This window comes from Heterocephalus glaber, unplaced genomic scaffold (genome assembly GCF_053883595.1).
Source record: "Heterocephalus glaber isolate CG9 unplaced genomic scaffold, H.glaber_assembly_v1.0 deba00001773, whole genome shotgun sequence".
NCBI lineage: Eukaryota > Metazoa > Chordata > Mammalia > Rodentia > Bathyergidae > Heterocephalus > Heterocephalus glaber.
The window spans coordinates 8,846,970-8,864,824 of NW_028258463.1; the positions used below are offsets into that span (position 1 = coordinate 8,846,970).

The window sequence follows — 17,855 nt, forward strand, 5'->3', positions numbered from 1 at the left end:
GCTCTCCCAGGCAGATGAGGGAGGGTTGAGGGGCTGTGGGGAGCAGATAGACAGCAGGCAGCACTCCTGGCCAGGAGCTGGCACTGGGGTGGCAGAGAGGGAAGGGGTAGAGAGATATCTGCTCATCTGAGGAGGGGCCATGCCAAGGGGGGGGCTTGGAATGGAAAAGCCTAGGAACCCCTTTAAGAACCTTCTAGCTTGGTGTGGTGGCACACGCCTGTCATCCCAGCACTGAGGAGGCTGAAGCAGGAGGATTGTCGAGAGTCTGAGGCCAGCCTGGGGTCCATAGTGAGCTCAAGGGCAGCCTGGACTACATATCGAGGCCCCGTTTTAAAAAACAAGCAAATAAAAATTTTAAAAATTTAAAAACAATCTTCCAGATCTTGGCTTTATTTAACAAGGAAGGACCCCGAGGTTCAGAGAGAAGGATGGCGCGTGCAGGTGATCCGGGGTTCCACACCTGTTGCATGGATTCAACTTTTTTCTGTGGGGCCCACAGGGACTGGGAGGAGCAGCCTGGGCTTCTAATGGGGGTGCTGTTCTGGAAATGACTTCACTCCCCCAGCCTGTTGGGCGCCTGAGGTCACGCCTGCCCAGGACGAGGTGCAGGAAGATGCCAGCACGCGTGACAGGGAGCCTCAGCAGGAAGGGAAGCAGAGGCTGGGCCTGGGCAGGGGCCTGTGTCGCCCTCCGTTCAGACCTGCGGATGAGGAGGCGGCGGGCGCCCCCCAGTGGCTGGCCACGAGTAGAGGCGCAGGTGCCCGCCTGTGAGGAGAGACACCGTTACTTGCTCCAGCAATTCTAAATTCCACCTTTATTTATGGCCCCGATTTATTTTTATCCCGCACTGCATTCTTTTACATGCGATCACTGTCACTCTTCAGGAGAAGGAAGATCCTCCAGCTCGGCGCCACCGTCTGCTAAACCGGCAGGCCCGTCCCCACCTGGCGTCCTTTCCCCGGATGTCACCAGTCCCTGTCCTCTGGCTGCCTCTGGCTGGGCGACGTTCACACATGACATCATCTTCAGAGGAGAGAACGGAGAGCAGGGTGGGGGAGAAGGCGGGAGAGAGACAAAGGGGACAAGCGGAGGGAGACGCGCCAGGGCTGGGGAGCCCCTGCGGGCCGCCTGCCCCTCAGGACCCCGTCTCCTGCCCCTGGTGCCCGAGAGGCCAGGCAAGGTCCCTCCCAGGGAGACCAACAGTCACTCCAGTGGCCCTGACCACAGGGGCGCCAGGTCAGGAGCCCCGGCACCGGGCAGGGCAAAGACAGTGTGCGATTGATTGCTGGAGGGCGGAGGGCCCCAGAGTGCCGCGCATGCGCACACGCACCCACACCACCCTCACACGCGTGCACACGCACAGCTCCTCCCGAGGCGCTGCCACCAATTGTCCTAGCAGCTCCATCCACGCAGCCCGGAGGTCAGAGGTCAACCAGGGACCCGGGCCACTCAAGCCTGACAGAGCTTCTGGGAGCCGGGCCCACCCCGTGCCCAGTGAGGGACTCGGGGTGCCTGGCTCCGTGTCCCCCGGTGCCTGCCCCCTCACCCGGCCGCCTGTGTGTGGGTGCTTGGAGCTGAGGCCCATCTGTGTGTTTTCTAAAACTAGCTTTTCCGCCTCACACCGAAGCAACCAAAGTCATTTTCCGGGCAATTGCCTTTCAGTAAACATTCCTGTGTAATAGCCCCCCAAATTGCTAATGCCCAGAGCCCTGTTGAGTCTCCCTGTCACTTGGACAAGGGACTCTGAGCCTGGCGGGGTGCGGACTGGAGGGAGGAGCCGGCTCTGGCCCAGGGTTAGACGGAGGCTCAGCCCAGCTCCCCCCCAGGGGCCTGAAGGCTCACCCCAAGACTCTCCACCCTGAGTGCCAGGCCACCTCGGGAGAGACCGCCTGGGCTGGGAGAGAGCATGGGGAAGGACCCAATGCAGTCCCTTCCTGGTGCCGAGAGAGGCAGGCCTGGGGGACACAGGGCACGGCCGAGTGAGCTGGCATCACCAGGTCCCCAAGGAGGCCCAGCCCCCCAGGGCTGAGAAGGGAGACAGGAGAGTAAGGGGGGCAGAGCCCACTGCCTGGGCACCACGGGTGGCAGGGAAGCTGAGCAAGGCCAGAGGGTATCAGGAAGCCCCGGGCCGGTGACAGCCCAGCCCCTCAGAGCCACCGTGAAGAGCGGGGACAGGTCACTGTGCCTTCATGGCACAGGGGTCATCACATGGATCCCCTTCAGGGCGTGGCCTGTGCCCCTGGGCTCTCTGCCCAGGAAGCTCGCTCGGGGTTGAGGGACATCGACGACAGGGCCCAGGAGGGAGCCGGGGAGGATGTGGGAACTGCCACTCACAGCTTCAGCAGGCAGAAAAACACAAACCAATTTGCACAAATTTAAAGCCCACCGAAGGCCACTTAGTGGGTAAATGAGTTGGAATCTAATGAAGGGGCCTCACAGGGCTGGGGGGACTCACCTGCCCTGGAGAGCTTCCCACGGGGACCGAGCCTGTCCCTTGTCCCCTCCCGAAGCCAGGGGGCCTCCCTGATGGCACGGGGACCAATCCACCCAGGAGAACGGGACTGGGGTGGTGTAGAGACCCCAAAACTACCTCCAGAGGGGTACAGGGCTGGGAGCAAAGATCCCAGGCTTGGCCTCAGTGCCCTCTCTGGGTCCTGCCACCCCAGCTCCCCCACTGCTATCACTCATCAGGGCCCTGGCAGGAGAGGCCACCTCAGCTCCCATCCCTTAGCGAGGAGGAGGGACATCGCCAGACCTTTCCCCTGCCACCCTGCCAGTGCCAGAAACCTCGGGCTGCACCCAAAGGCCGTTCACCGGGGAGCTCCTCCCGGGAGCTGGAGGCGGAGCCAGAAGTGAGACCAGGTGTCCCAGCCCTGGGGACAGGATTTTTCCATTTCGCTGTTGCGCCTCCCAGAAAGCAGCTGTCAGGGGCCCTCCGCAGGCCACAGGCTCTGGCAGGACACCACATGACAACCTCAAGTCAGAGCACAGTGACGCCGCACCAGCTGAGGGGGTCAGGTGCAGGGCACCCTGCCCTGTACCTGGCCCAGCCCAGCATGCAGCAGCTGGGTCCCAGCAGGATGACCCCATCCCACGCTCCGATGAGACCCCCCTCTTTCCAAACAGCCAAGTGAGAATCTGAGACACAACCCTCCCTGTTCTCCCCACTCCAGTCCACCCACGCACAGCCAGCAAGCTATAGAATTACCAAAAATCGGTGAATTTGAGGGTGAGGAAGCTCTGCTCAAACCCTGCTCTGCCAACTGATGACTTATGTGACCTTGAGGAGGTCAGGGGCCTCTGTCGGCTCATTTGTTTAAAAAACAAAAACAAAACTCCTCCCAGTCAGGTGTACAGGTTGTGCACTGCACAAAGGCATCAGGCCAAGGAGGTGAGGAGCCCCAGTTCCTCCCTGAGCGGCCCCTGGTGTCCTGACTCCGCTGTCAGAGGTGCGCCATCCCCGGATGGTGGGCTTTTGCAATCAGCTTCCAAGGAAGACTGGCCTAATTGGCTTCCCTGGGAAGGGAGGGGGTGGAGATGCAGTCTGAAGCTGGAGCTGGCAAAGCTGGGAACAGCCCTGCATGTGCCCACTCGGTGCCATGTTCACACGCTAGCTCCGGCGTGGCGTCTCCTCCACTCACGCGCCTGGGAAGGTGTCCTGTGGGCTCTTGGAGAGGCAGCCAGCAGGGAGGGGAGAGCAGAGCTCTCAAGGGCAGGGAGGGAGGGAGGCTGCCTGGGCACCCTGCCCCCTGGGTACCTTGGTGTGGGAGCACAGGGCCCTCCCTTGCACCCCAAAAGCTGGGTCTGGCAGAAGCATGGCCAGAGCAGGGCAGCCGATCCCCACAGGAGACCCCAGTCTGCTGGCAGTGGGGGAAGAGCCTCACAAATCGGTCACCCGGTGGCACCTGGGAAGCAGTGTCCACACTAAGTATTCATCCAGGGCCTCATAAATATCAGGCATAGCCAAGCGTGGTGGTGCACACCCATAACCCCAGCACTCTGGAGGCTGAGGCAGGAGGGTTGCAGTGAGTTCAAGGCCAGCCTAGACTACACAGAAAGACCCTGTCTCAAAAAAACAAAAACAAAATAAGGGCCAGGGATTTAGCTCAGAGGTCCCACTGCCTGCAAGGTCCAGAGTTTGATCCCCAGTACCAAACAAATAAACAAACAAAATACTGGGTAGAAGACCAGGCCATCCCCAGACCCTTCTGGTCCTCCTGGGTCAGGCCTCATTCCGGCCCCATGACCCCAGCTTGGAGACAGCTCCCTCAGCCCCCAGTGACCCAACTCCTACACAAGCCCGGCGGCCCAGGCCCCTCCCTGCATCCTCAGCCCCACCCACCTCTGCTGCTCCAGTCCCTCACACATGGGCCGGGTCAGCGAGCTCCAGCTCCAGCTCAGGCTGAAAGGCAGTGGGCACCCCGTTCCCCCGTCTGACCGGGCCAGCCGCGCAGTGATGCCACCTCTGATGACCCGCCTCGTAACACAGTCACCTTGCACCCCGAGCCACGTGACCCTCCTTGCTCTCTGTATTGCTCGAGGAGGGAAACTGAGGCTCAGGAAGGCGCAGGCTCTGGAGGTCGGGTGGATAAAGGGGGGAGCCTGATCTCAACTGTGGGGTCCTCAGCCAGATCCCCTTCTCTCCCTTCACCCTGCTGCCCTCCGGCAGATGCAGATTCTACCACCAAGTCCCCCCAGCCAGGCAGAGGGGCCCCGGGGCTGGGACGGGGGAGGGTAGCAGTCTTGGAGAGACCCCAGAACCCCCTTCCACGCCTAGCAGGTACAAAGCCTTCCCTGTCCCCAGGCTGTGAGGAGGTGAAACTGCAGGTCCTCCCTGTCCACCAGTGCCAGCCAGCTGGGGCTTGGATCCCTCCAGGAATGGGAAGCTCACTATCTGCACGGCCCGGTGCTCTCGGGCTCCTTCCTCAGTAGGAGCCACAGTCTGCGCCCACCCCCCTTCAGGGCAATGGGAGACCCCAGAACCATCTTTCCTGCCCTCCGGTCGGTCTCGGTCGCAGGCTGCCCTGACCGGCCCTGCCCCCTCCCGTGCTCCCGCCGCCCCTCCCCCGCGCCTCCCGCGCTGTGCCCGGGGTGTCTGCACCCGCGTCCCATGCTTGAGCGGAGGCTAATTCGGGCGACTCATCAGACAGTAATTACGGGGGACGAGCACGCTGTCATCTCCGCAGCTCGGCACCTGTCACCACGCCGCGTGGGGGCCGGAAGCTGAGGGGGAGGGGAGTGGAGGGAGAGGAGTGCCCGGTCCCTTCCTGCCTCCCCACGGGCAAGGAATGCGTGACATCTGGCGGTCAATAGCCACGCAAGACTCCATGTCATCCAGTGATGGCAGGTGCCATGGTCACCTGTGGACGTAGCGGTGACCAAACAGCAGGCAGAAGGGCACAGCAGGTCAAAGCGCAAATCTCACCTCGGCCATGACCCATAAGTGTCACCTTGAACAAGTCATTCTTCCTCTCCAGACCTCAGTTTCCCCAATGGCAAAACAAACACAATAATCTAGCACCATATATGGCATGTGTGTGATCACGTAGTCAATCAACAACCAGTACACACGCCAGGGTTGGCAATGCTGGATGTTGAGATCAACAAAACCAAGGAATGCGCTGCGGCCACATGGGGATCAGAGATTGGGTTTGGCTGGGGGTGTTTTGTTTTGTGTCTTCAAATTTCAGTAGCAGAAAGAGGCAGTGGTAAAGGGAGGTGGCAACGAGATACCTGCCACACTGCGTTTCGCTGACCTTGCTGTCTCTGCATGGTCCCGCACACAGTAGGCGGCTGCCAACTGTTGAGCGACTACACCACTGCACATATGCTAGGCGCTGTTCTGGGAAGAGGAGCCACAAAGCAAAGGCGCAGAGGAGAGGCCGGGTCTCCTGGAGCTGCGGGCGCCCCCACCTGGCCACCGGAAGTCGTCTCCGGAGGAGCAGGCTTGGGAGAAGAAGGCGTCCCCGGAACAAGGGGGATCCCCCTGGCCCAAAGCGAGGCGGCAGCTACTCCCCCTGCGGCACAGGCGGGGCTGGGCTGAGGGCGGCGCTGGGGTTGGGGTGCACTGCTTGCCCCGTTAGGCCTCTCCACCGCTCCCCAGTAGAGAGGCGGCACCAGCCTTGAGCCCAGGGGCCACTGCGAGCAGGAAGTGAACTGCAGGCCATGAGTGGCCCCGCACACAATACACACGCTGATCACCAACACTTTCTCAGTTACCAGTGACGGGTTTTCTCCTGACTCGGAAACCACGGGAGAACCCCTCCACCCCCACCCCGCCTTCGCTACCCGGCGTCCTTCGCTGCCCCAAGCCACAGCGGGAACATGGTGGCTTCTACCTGAAACCAGCACCGACGGGTGTGCACGCCTGTGATCCCAGCACTCAGAGGCTGAGGCAGAAGGATTGCCCAGCCTGGGCTACATAGTGAGTTCAAGGCCAGCCTTACATAGAGAGACCCTGTCTCACCCCCCCAAAGTAAATCTTGGAAGGTACTGAGCTCCCTGTCATTGGAGGTATTCTAGAAGATGGTGAATGAGAACATATTCTCTCTCTCTCTCTCTCTCTCTCTCTCTCTCTCTCTCTCTCTCTCTCTCTCTGTCTCTCTAGGCCTGGGTCCCCCTGCCGTTTTTGTGGAGAGGGGGTGATTAGCAGGGCCAGGGGGGAAAGGCCTAGGGATTCATGTGGCTCTGCCTTCTCCTGTGGCAGCAGGAGAGGACAGGAGGGAGGGAGCAGCATCCGTTGCTCTTTTAGGAAAATGGTAATTTTAATTAAGAGGCAGCCAAACGAGTGCTCTGCACATTGTCTCAGAGCAAAGCTATTAACCAGAAGAAAAAAATAATAATAAAATAAATAAAAAGCCATCAGGAGGCTGGGTGTGGTGGCTCACGCCTGTGATCCCAGAGCTCAGGAGGCCGAGGCAGGAGGATGGCCACAAGTTCCAGGCCAGCCTGGGCTATAAAGTGAGTTCAAAGCCAACCTGGACTACATAGTGAGACCCTGTTTCAAAAAAACAAAGAAAGTCATTGCGGTGGCAGCAGATGTCACAGTGGCAGAGCCCCCCACCTGGGTTGGGGACAGAGGCTGGAGCCTGACACCCCAAGACAGGGCTCCCCAGGCCTGACGGGAGGAGGTGGGCAGCATCCCCAGCACCTAGTACAGCCGGCCCAAGCCCGAGGACAGGGCGGGCACAAACAAGGCTGCAGGTGCCAGACCAGCGCACTGCCTTTTCTGTTCTCGCCAGCCTGCCAGTGTGTGTATGTGTGTGGGGGGGGTCCCTGCTGCTCTGCAGGCCAGATGGATGTAGCTTCCGGGGGACGGGGCCCATCCAAGGCCCCCAACTCCCATGTCGGGTGCTCCAGCTGCTGGCTGTGGGGGCTCCGTCTACACCCACCCCCAGCTGGGCTCCTGGATGCCCTCTGCCCTGGCCTCAGCAATGACCTGACAATGAGCCCAGGCCGAGTCACTGCTGCCTGCTGGGGTCACCTCAAGGGCACCGTGAGGTCGGGGGACACGAAACGGTGACAGCACACACAAAGGAGCTGCTGGGGTGCCCCAGACCTATGTCACCTCCCCGGGTGGGGGACAGGGCCCCACAGTCAGCTGCCCAGGCCCCAGATAGAGGCGTCATGGAGGGTGGGTCACCTGTCATGGCCACGTTGGACTCCGTGCTGGCCAGGGGCTGGCCCAGAGCGGCGCTAAGTGGGCCCTTAGGGGATCACTGTGTAAGTGACCTTGGCTCATGGGCTTGCATGCACCTGTGCACCCAAGCCTGAACGGGGCTGGAGGTGGCCGTCTCCACCCCATCCCCTAGCTCTGGCCAGCACAGGAACACAGCATCCCCCTGGACCCCTGCCCAGGCCACGAGCCCCTCCGCAGGGGACCCCTGCCTCTTGTCCTGTCCCCAGCCCCAGACCACACAGGGGCTTTGCAGCACGCGCACACACCAACATGCACACACACACACGCACATGCACACACGTGCACGTTTTCTGCCAGGCAAGGCGCCCTCCCCAGAGTCGAGGGTCCACTGTCCCCTCCCCCAACGGCGGCCCCCCCGGCGGGGGAGGGGCTCTGACTGGGGGGAGGTGCCTCCCTCCCCCTCTTACTAACCTGGAGACTTTAAACAGAGGGAACAGAGTCCTGCAGGCTTCCCTCCCGCCGCTCGCTGGAGCCCTGGGTGAGGGACAGGAAAGGAGGAAAGTCGTGAATGAATGCCAGGAGGACAGGCCGGGCCAATCGGAGGGCACTGGACAGAGGGGGGCGGGGTCCCAGAGTGGGCAGGGTGAGGACAGAGCCCTAAGAGCTGTCCCTTGCGGGGGGGGTCACCAGGGTCTCAGGGGATTCAGGATAGAGACTGGGTGTTGGAGGAAGAGTGAGGACAGGGGGGTCAGACAGCAGTGGGAGACAGACAGGACAGACAGCAGGACGACATGGAAAAACACGGTTCCCAGAGCTGGGACAGGACACTCATCGAGCCAGGCCTGGTTCTCCTCCCAGAAATGACCGGGTTCCCTGAGGTGCCCACGCGAGATCCCAAAGGACAGCACTAGGAGGGGCTGTCTCGGCCCCCACCCAGTGTCACCCACCCTGAAAGGCAAGGGGCTCAGGGCCAGAGCAACCTGCCACGCACCCATCACTGCTCGCTGCCCTCCCTGTCGACAGAACGCCCCCACCTGCCCCAGCACCCCTGCCCTGGGCTGGCCCCTCCATGGCCTGCACTGGAGGGAACACGGGCATCAGGCATGGAGGCCGAGGGCCGCTCACACTCCTGCCTGCCCCGGCGGGCCCGGCAGGGTGCCCGAAGCCAGCCATTGCGCCCACCTTTCTGAACAGTCCCTTGCACTCAGCACCGCCTCCTGCCTGCACCCTGAGCAGGCCTGGGGCTGTGGCCTGGGCACCCTGGGGCGCAGCCTCCCTCGCTGGCCCAGGCCCATCCCAGGCCCATCTGTATCCACAGCACGTCCCTCGGGGCCCCTGCCCAACTCACGTTTCCAATTTTCCCACTGATTGCCCAAGGCGCGGACATCCCGGGAAGAAACAGATGTCATCCCCAGATGTTGGGATATTGAGCGGGGAAGAAACCAAGAATGGTCACTAAGGGATCTGGGCCCGAAGGGCTCCTGGACAGGCCCATGGGGCAGGCGGATGGGCAGAGGGGAACAGGAGCTGGGAACCCTGGCTTCTTTCCTACCCCCAGACCCAGGGGCCGCCCCGTGGGCTAAGGTTACAAAGTACCGGGGATTTTGCCTAATCACTGCATGGATCGGCAGCTGTCCCAGGAAGAATCCACCACTAACACCCTCAGGCTACAGGTGAGGAAACAGTTCGGAGAGGTGAAGCAACTCGCCTCAAACCACACTGCAAAGGGACGGCCGGGCTGGGATCTCGGCCTGATCTGTCTGACTCCAGCGCCCTGAGCTCCTGGCCCAGGGGTAACCTCCTTCCCTTCCCTCCTGCCACCTCTGCCCTCCGCAAAGTTCTGTCTGAAGCCTAACCTCTTTCCATTGCATTCTCCAGCATGGACTGTCTCCCGAGAGCAGTGCGACTGCCTACAAGAAAAACATTTTCTTCAATATCTGTCTCATTCCAGGCATGGAGCCAGACTATTATTATTATTGAGGGTTTTTTGGGGGTACCAGGGATCAAACTCGGGACCTTGCTCTTGTAAGGCAGGTGGCAGAACTACTGAGCTAAATCCCCAGCCCTGTTGTTGTTGTCTTTGAGAAAGGGTCTCATTATGAGTTCAGGCGGGCCTTGAATTCAAGGTGATCCTCCTGCCTCAGCCTCCCAAGTGCTGGGATGACAGGTGTGTGGCACCCCACCCAATGAAGGGAGATGATTCTAACCCTGGGCTGCCAGATGAGCCAGGAAGGGGAGGCGCTGTCGGGTGGGTCCAAATTTCCTCGACTTCAAACTTAAGTGACTTCTAGCTGTTTGAAGCCCCTTCCTGTCCAGACAGAGGGTCTGTGATCCCCCTAAGAGCCCTTGCTTCCGGAAGAGCCTTCGGTTTCAAATTCTAAGTCACTATGCACAGGCTTGGGGGACTTCTCGGCCAGTCTGGCCAGCACTGGGGACCACAGTGTGGGCAGGGATGGCCCAGGAGAGGAGCAGAGTGCGCGGGCTGCGTTGCAGGCTGCAGCGAGCTGTGGAGAGAGCTGAGCTGGATTGTTAATTCTTCCCCAACGAGGCAGCTGCCAGTGCCTGGGGTGATGCCAGGGACGCCCACTGCATCTAGGGGACCACGGGACACATTCCTCCCGTCTCCTGCGTCTCCTGAGCTGGGTACACACACCTCTATGGGGCCCCTGGAGGGAAGGGTCCTGGGCTGGGACGTCTCTGTGGGCTCAGGGTCCAGGAGCCCCACTGTGCGCCTGAGTCCGGAGTCTCCAGTGTGCTCTGTGGCTGGGATGTAAAGAAGCCAGTGTGCTGGGGTGAGGATGCTCTGGAGGTGGGGGTGGAAGGACGGGAGAGCCCAACTCCTCTCCAGTGTTCAGCTGCTCCATTCTGTGACATGCAGGCAGCCAGGCGACCCAGCTGGCTGCCAGGGCCAGGCACCAGGACAGTGGAGTGGGGGAGCTGAGCCACCAGGACAGGCCCTATGGAGGAAAATACGGACTGGACTTCCATCCCTGGGTGGAATGGAGTGTGACAAAGGTAGTTTTGCTGGGGTGGGAGACAGTTTGTGATTTAGGCAATGGCACGGTCCTCCAGCTGCTCCCCTAATCCATCTTCTAAGGCTGCAGGATGGGTTTGGACAAGGTGCACCTCCGGCCCAGGAGGCGCCTTTTGTGTGACACAAACAAGTGTGCATAGGCTCAATATTCCCTTGGCTCAAATCTCCATATCTGGTTTAGCCGAAATTGGGAAACATTCTTGCTAGCCTTCATGTGCCAAACCAAATATCTCAGGGGAGAGGACACGGGTGGACCTGTACCAACCGGAAGGGAGCTCCAAGAAGCCTCGCCCACCCTCTTTACTTTACCAAGCATGCTGAAGACCAGAGAGGTGACGAAGCTGCCAGTGCCGCCCAGCAGCACCCTGACACGGGTCCAGCTACTTCTTCAGAGTGCTTTGCCTCTGTGTCCTGGGGGGCAGATGAGGAGCTTCCCCGCTCCCTGCTCTCCCCTCCAGCAGCCTCGCTCCTGAGGATCCCCAGTGGTCATCGGGAAGGTCGCACTGACCCGTCCTCGCCCCCAGGTACGGCATGAGCCCCCTTCCTGGCGCTGCGCTTCCCTTCCCCGCCAACCTCCACTCCTGCTGCCTCGGTGTGGGCTTGTTGGCTCCCACACTGCCCTGTACAGACGCGGGGAGTGGGAGAGGAGCAGGTTTCCGGCCTCCAGACCCTCTGTCAGCCTACTCAAAGAGGAGGAGGAGAGTGACGGGTCCCAGGATAGCGGGCAGGGGTTGGGACAGGTGGGATGGGGGACAGCAGGCGGAGTATGGGACAGCGAGCTCTTCTAGGAATTGCCCCTCCGGCCCCTCATCCTATGCCAAACCCTAGAATCATTAAGTCTTCTTTGGATTCCCAGACATCCATCTCTCCCTCATACCATTTATGGGGTGGGTATATGTGTCAGACCCGTGTGGGGTGCTCTGGCTGCTGTTTCATCTGATCTCCGAGACAAGCTCATAATCAGAAACCCATCTGCCCCGGGGGCGGTCCCCCCATGAGTCTAACCTAGCCCTCTCTCTCTCTGTCTCTCTCTCTTCACTTCCTCTGATCCTATCCTCCCGGGGGTGCAGGGCAGTTTGGGTCCTGTCTTCAGAATCTTGTCACAACCCAGCAGCCCTGGGTCATCTCTGGGCTACCAACTTTCACCCCAGCCTGGCCCTCTAGGACAGGTGACGTAGGGTGAAAGGAGTCACTCCATGTAGTCCAGACTGGCCTTGAACACTCGGACTTGGCCTCTAGAGTCCTGAGGTCACAGGCATGCGCCACCAGGTGCAGCCCTCTGAGCCCTCTGGAGCAGGAATGAGGGCAGGAATCGCCTCCACCAAAGCCAGCACCGCTCCCCCAGCCTGCCCAGGTCCTGGGGCCACACTCACCTCCCAGGGGACACTCAGCCTCCACTTCCAGCTCCAGGCCAATGGGCGAGGGCAGTGGGAGTGGGAGACGGGCCCTGGGCCGGTGAGGGTGGTGCTCTCCCCCTTCAAGCAGGGATTATTAATATATGCAAAGCATGGGCAAATCACCCAGAAGAGAGACACAACACCAAATGTCAGGAGAGACCTTGGAGATCATCAGTCCACGCCCCCTCACTGCACAGGTGAGGACTCGCTGGCCCCTGAGGCAGCAGAGGACAGTTTCCCACCCGCACACTGTGGTCCGGTCTTTCATCTGGGGTCGGGGGTTCACAGCAGGACAGAGGCAGCCCAAGGCCTAGCTGGAACCCCCAGGCTTCCTGGATCCCCCCCACCTCAGACAGAGCCTGAGGGGCTGGAGGGGAACAGGGTGCAGGGGCAGTAGCAACATGTGGGGGCAGAGGGCCCTCGGCTGAGGCTCTGGGCAGGAAGAAAAACACTGGAGGTGGACAGAAGCAGTCACCCAAGTGTCTCGGGAGGGGAGGAAGAGCCAATGCCAGGGCAAGGTGCCACACGCGTGCATGGGCGTGCACACACACACACACACACACACACACACAGACACGCGCCCGAACACGCATCCCTGAGTGCTCTGCAGCCCTTCGACCTGGACTCTGACAACTATGGCACCTGACAGACCATAATAGCCAGCCCATCCTCCCTTCCCTCGGAGGCTGCGGCCATAGCCGCTCCCCTCTGGCTCCACCACCTTGCAGACAGTCCTAGAAAGCAGGACTGCAGCCGCAGGGAGGAAGGGAGGGGGCAGCCAGAGGAAGAAGGGGGGACGGAAGGACAGAGAGGGGGCGCCAGGCAGGGGCAGGGGGAGAGGGGGCAGCGAATGAAGGGCAGAGCTGGAGACACCGAGGGGCAGGAAGAGGGGAGGCCACCAGGGGAAGCTGGCAGAGATGGGGGGTGGATGGGTGGGGGAGAGAGAGGCTGGGGGTGCTCTGGGGCCCCAGGGACTGGAGGACAGTGCTGGGGCCCAGGCATGGGCTCCAAGAGCTCTGACAGTGAGGTCCCTAGGCTGCCTGGCTGGGGGGGGGGCATGCCCCTGCCCTCTGCCCACCTCCCTCACAGGGGCCCTGCTGCCAGGAAATGTCCCCCTCCCCCTCCCCCTCCCCCTGCCCCCTCTCTCCCTGGGGGCAGGCAGGAGCTGCTTCCCAGCCAAATCCAAAGCCTTCATCTCCCCTTTTCAGAGCCCAGAATGAAAGAAGGGGAAGCGAGTGCAGCCCTCAAACCCGCTGACGGCCAGATTTTTATTATCTTTGCTCAAATGGGCCCTGGGAAGCCACGGAGATTCTTCAAAGAGCGCCTGAGAGCCTCATTGAAGCCCGCACCTGCGCGGCCCACCCACCCACCAGCACAGCAGGGGCATCGGGGGCCAGGGGCAAAACCTGGCCCCCAACCCACCCTAGGGAGCAGAGCCAGGCGGCCAGGGGCCTCACCCTCAGCACCCTGTGCCCCGGCAGGCCACCAGGGCAGGGAGCCAGGCGCCACCACCAGTCGAGGGTGCGCTGGACATCTAGGCAGCTTCTGTCCCTCTCCGGGGCCCGAAGACACAAATGGAGGAAGAAAACAGATCTCCTTGCCAGGGCCTGGAGGAGGTAAGTGCTTGGGATTCCTCGAAAGAGGAGCTTTTATGGCAAGCCCTGGCTCCTTCCCCTGGACTCTGTACCACCTAGCATCCACAGGCTCCTCCAGGCTCCCCTCGGCGGGCTCTCTTCCTACCCCCAGGCCCACCAGGCAGGAGGAAAGCCCTATGAAGTATCCTTCCTCTAGCCCCAGCCATGGCTCCCAAGGTTCAAATCCACAGCCCTTCCTCCCTTTTCTCCCCAAGACCTAACCCAAGGTGGGTAGGGCTGGGGGCTCAGCAGACCAGGGCTTCAAGGAGCCCAAGCATCATCCTCACCACTTCTAGGGCTTGAGATTTTGGCAAGGATCACCAAGGCTGGCGCTGGGCAGATAGTGGCATGCCACCCGTCCCCAGCTCTGACCACTCTCTGGAGATCAATACCCCCAAGTCAAAGACAGAATCAATGGTTCTAATTAAACCCTTTTTCCAGGGTGGGATGCTGAACAGAGAGACAGAGACACACACACACAGAGAGAGAGAGAGAGAGAGAGAGAGAGAGAGAGAGAGGGGCTATCAGAGGGGTCCTGCCTCCTGGCTGCTACCCTCATGTCTTGGAGCTATGAAGACCCCAGACCCCTGCATTAGACAAGAAGGCTAAAAGAGCAGCAGGGGCTGGGGGTGTCTCCACCCCTCCCCTATGGGGCTCCCCTCCACTTGGCTGAAATCTCAGGTGCCCCTTCCAGAAAGATCTCCAGAGCACTGACAGCCGGAGCCAGAGGGGATCCACCCACATCTCCATCCCAGCCCTGAGGGGCTGCATAGACAGAGAGCCACCATCTCAGAAAGAGCAATGGGGGGGCACTGGACAAAGATCCTCTTGTCCCCAAGGGAGGGTGGCAGGAAGCCAGGGCAAAGCCTTTGCACTTGCTGCCAAGGGTGCCGGGGTGCCAGGCAGTCTGGGTGGGGAGCTGGGGGCATTATTCTTGGGGCCCCCTCCCCTGCACCCAGAGCCGAAACCCCATCTCCTGCTTCCGTACCAGGCCACCAGCTAAGTCTCTGCTCCCAACAACCCCCCCCCCCACCTTCTCGGAGAGCCCTTCCAGTGTGAAATCCGGTCCCCTGCACTTGCCTGGAGTGGCCCCAACACCAAGTGGAACCAGCAAACCCCAACACGTACACCATAGCTGCCCCCATACATACACACACGTGACCGTACCAAAATCCACCACCATGCCAGCTGCCACAACGACGACAGCTCATATTTTCCACGACAGTCTCCATCTAATGCATCATATATTTTTTTAAAGGCCAGCCAGAGAATAGGGAAGGGAATGAGAGCGACTGAGGCAGAGTTACCCAAGCAACTGGCTCAAGGTCACCCAGACCAGGCTATCCAGGCAAGAGGAAGGTACCCCCCAGCCCCAGCAAAGTGCTCAAACCCCACCCACAGGGACTCGGGGACCACAAACCTGAGAGCTGTCTCGTAGGGGCTCTTCCCCAAACAGCCACCATTGCCTTTTGAAAGGGTACAGTCAGGGACCCTCAGCGCAGCTCCGGGACCCCACTTCCCTCAAAGTTGGGGTTTCCAGGACGCTGCTGATCCCCCAGTATTGGGAACAGGGGCTGGGGTGCTAGCTCCAGGAGCCGCTCCCCGCCCACGCCCCGACCCCCGCGGCTCACCTGGCTCCCCCCGGCCCCCGGTGTCCCTCGGGCCGGCCTCCTCCCGGGGAGAGCGTGCCCTGCCCTCCGCCGTCCTCTCCCACCAGGCCAGGGCAAAGCGCCGCAGGCAGTGCCAGGGCTGCATGAGGAGGCGCGGGGCGGGGGGCGCTCTCTGGGCAGCCGCACGCGCCCCGCCGGGCCCTGCCAGCCAAGCTGCGGAGGCACCGGCCGGCCCCCTCCGCCGCCACCAGCATCCTGCTGCCCCTACCGACAGGACTCGGAGCCGGCCCGGGAGCTTCTGACGTAGCAGGGGGGTGCGTGCGACGGGGGCCGAGGGGCGTCCCCTCGCGGCCCCGCCCCCTGCGCCCCAGCCCCCCACGGGTCCCTCCCTGCGCGCTCACCCGGGACGCCCTCCCCAGGTGGGGGGCGCCCTCCCCTGCCCTCCGGCCCCTGCAGGAGGAGGGATTAAGACACGATCGCCCCTCCCCAGGCCCCTCCCTCCCCGCCGCGGAGCGGGGAGCAAGCAGGTCCCCAGTTTCTGCGACTGCCGCTAAGACGCAGAGGTCTCCAGGGCTAGGGCCAGAAAGTGGAGGGGGTGGGGTGTGGAACACAGCTGGTATCCTGGCAACGCCGCCAACCCCAGACGCACCCAGCCCCTTCCTCTCCAGGGAGCCGGCGCAGACCCCATGCCGGGACTGGGGGGGCCCAGGATGTGCTTCGCTCCTCCATCCCCTTCCCCTCCCCCTGCGGTCTCCGGCCGATGCACCCCTCCCCTCCCCCACCCCTGCCCGCCCACCCCGCTGCGGCCAGCCGGCCCCTTCCTCCCTACCTCTCCCCCTCCCCCAAGCCCCTCTCAGCTCCAACCCCGCGCGCCCCTCCCAGGGCGGGCATCGCACCCCCGCCCCCCGACTCTGGCCTCGCCAGCCCCGGACCCCCTCTTAGTCCCAGCGCGCTCTCGCCCGGGTCCGCCGCCCCTGCTCTCCCCACCTGCGCCCCGAGGGTCCGTCGCCCCCGCCCCCGGCCGAGGGGAAAACACACAAAGAAAACAGAAATACCTTCCACTAAGCATGGAGGCACATTAGGGAGGAGAGGACAGGGACATGCCTTGGGACGGAGCGTTCCCCATCGGGCGGGCGGCGGGGGCGGGGCGGGGCCCCGGGCCGGCCGGCCTGGCGCTCGGCCTCTCGCCGCCTCGCGGGCTCCTTGCTCGGCCCCAGCCCCGGGGCGCGGTGCCAGGCGGGCGGGCCGGGGGCGCGGGCCCCGCCGGGTGCACCACCTGGGAGGGCGCCGGCGGCCAGGCGTGTGGGTGCGCGCGCGCGCGGGCGTGTCCCCGAGTGTGCGAGAGCGAGTGTGAGTGTGTGAGTGTGCGAGCGCGCGCGGGCGGCTGGCGCGGGTGTGTCACTGCGACGGGAGCGAGCGCGCCGCGGGCACGCGCGTGTGGCCGGCTGGTACAAAGGGCCGCTGGGGGTGGGGGGCGGCGGGGGAGGGGAAGGGGGCGCCGCGCCGCCTCGCGCCCTCCGGCTGCCCCGCAGGATCCCGCCGCGCGCGGCCGGGCCGAGGTGCGGGGCGCGCTCACGCTGCCCTTCTCACTCCACCTGCGCCCCCAGCCGTCCTCGCTTCCCGGTAGAGTCCAGTTTGCCTCTGAGGTGTCACCCGGAGAGGGGGACGTCTCGAGGGTAGGAGAGCCTGGGTCTCCACGCCCCCAGGGCGCCTTGGGGCGGAGCGCACTCGGGGCGCGCGCGGCGGGGAAAAGCGGGAGCCCCTCTCCAGCCAAGGTGACCTCGGGGCGCAGCGGCCGCCCTACAGAGGGAGACTCGCGACCCTCCTCGGCCTCCGCAGACGCCCCAGTCCGGCGCCCCTCGACCCTCAGAGCCCGCTCCGCTGGAGGGGCCCAGCTCCCCGGCGCCCCCTACTGTGTGCCTCCTCGGGCCCCCACCCTACTCCCGGTTCGGGTTGAGCCCCTCCTGCAGGCGCCTGCGAGAACTGCAGCGGCGCGAGGGGAGGGAGGGGCGTCCAGGCCCCTCTTTAGAGAGGGACCCCGAGATAGGGCGCTCCAAACCGTGCCTCTTCGAGCCTCGAGGGGCGGCGCCGTGGCCACCTCCACTGCTCTCGGGGCACCACCTGAGCCCCACCCCTCCCGGCCCTCAGCGCTTGGCCTACCTCTAGGCCCTGCAGACGTCTCCAGCTCTGACCCAGACCCGGGCGACCCCTCCTCCAGCCCCTGCTCCGGCGGCTGCCTCCCTCCGGTTCTTCCTGTCCTTTTGCTCCCAAGCGTCCCTTGGAGAGGGGCAGCTGAGCTAAGCCCCCTGTCCCTCTTATTTACGCCTCTCATCCTTAATGCTAGTTCAGATAGCAGAGAAAGGGGTACCGTGCATGTCTTGGCTGTGGGACTCCAGGCAGAGTGGCGGGTTCGCCAAGCGCCCTGAGAGGAGACCCCACCCCGAGAGGCCCAAATGACAAACCGGTTTCCCCACTTCCTGATCTGCTACCCACTGGCAGCCTCCTGGGGCGCTCCCACGTTCCTGCCCGCCCCCAGGCCTG

General features: G+C 62.8%; 1 protein-coding gene and 1 long non-coding RNA gene across 12 annotated transcripts in view; both read right to left on the reverse strand.

Annotated features, from left to right (window-relative positions):
• Positions 1–17,855, reverse strand: part of Srcin1 (SRC kinase signaling inhibitor 1) — a 59,592-nt gene extending 41,737 nt beyond the window's left edge. For 3 of the 11 annotated variants that reach the window (XM_087202338.1, XM_087202333.1, XM_087202332.1), the window contains exons 1-2: positions 17,475–17,855; positions 8,111–8,173 (exon numbers count right to left, since the gene is read on the reverse strand). In XM_087202338.1, the coding sequence (XP_087058464.1) occupies positions 8,111–8,173; positions 17,475–17,646 (235 nt within the window). In that variant the 5' untranslated portion in view covers positions 17,647–17,855. Of the gene's footprint in view, positions 1–8,110; positions 8,174–15,335; positions 15,612–17,474 lie in introns of those variants that run through there. The other 8 variants (XM_087202344.1, XM_087202343.1, XM_087202339.1 and 5 more) reach the window with 6 other exon arrangements.
• Positions 800–8,104, reverse strand: LOC147821041 (uncharacterized). The gene is made up of 2 exons (XR_015447753.1): positions 2,456–8,104; positions 800–1,023 (listed from the first exon to the last, which is right to left on the reverse strand). It is a non-coding gene; the product is annotated as an uncharacterized LOC147821041 (long non-coding RNA).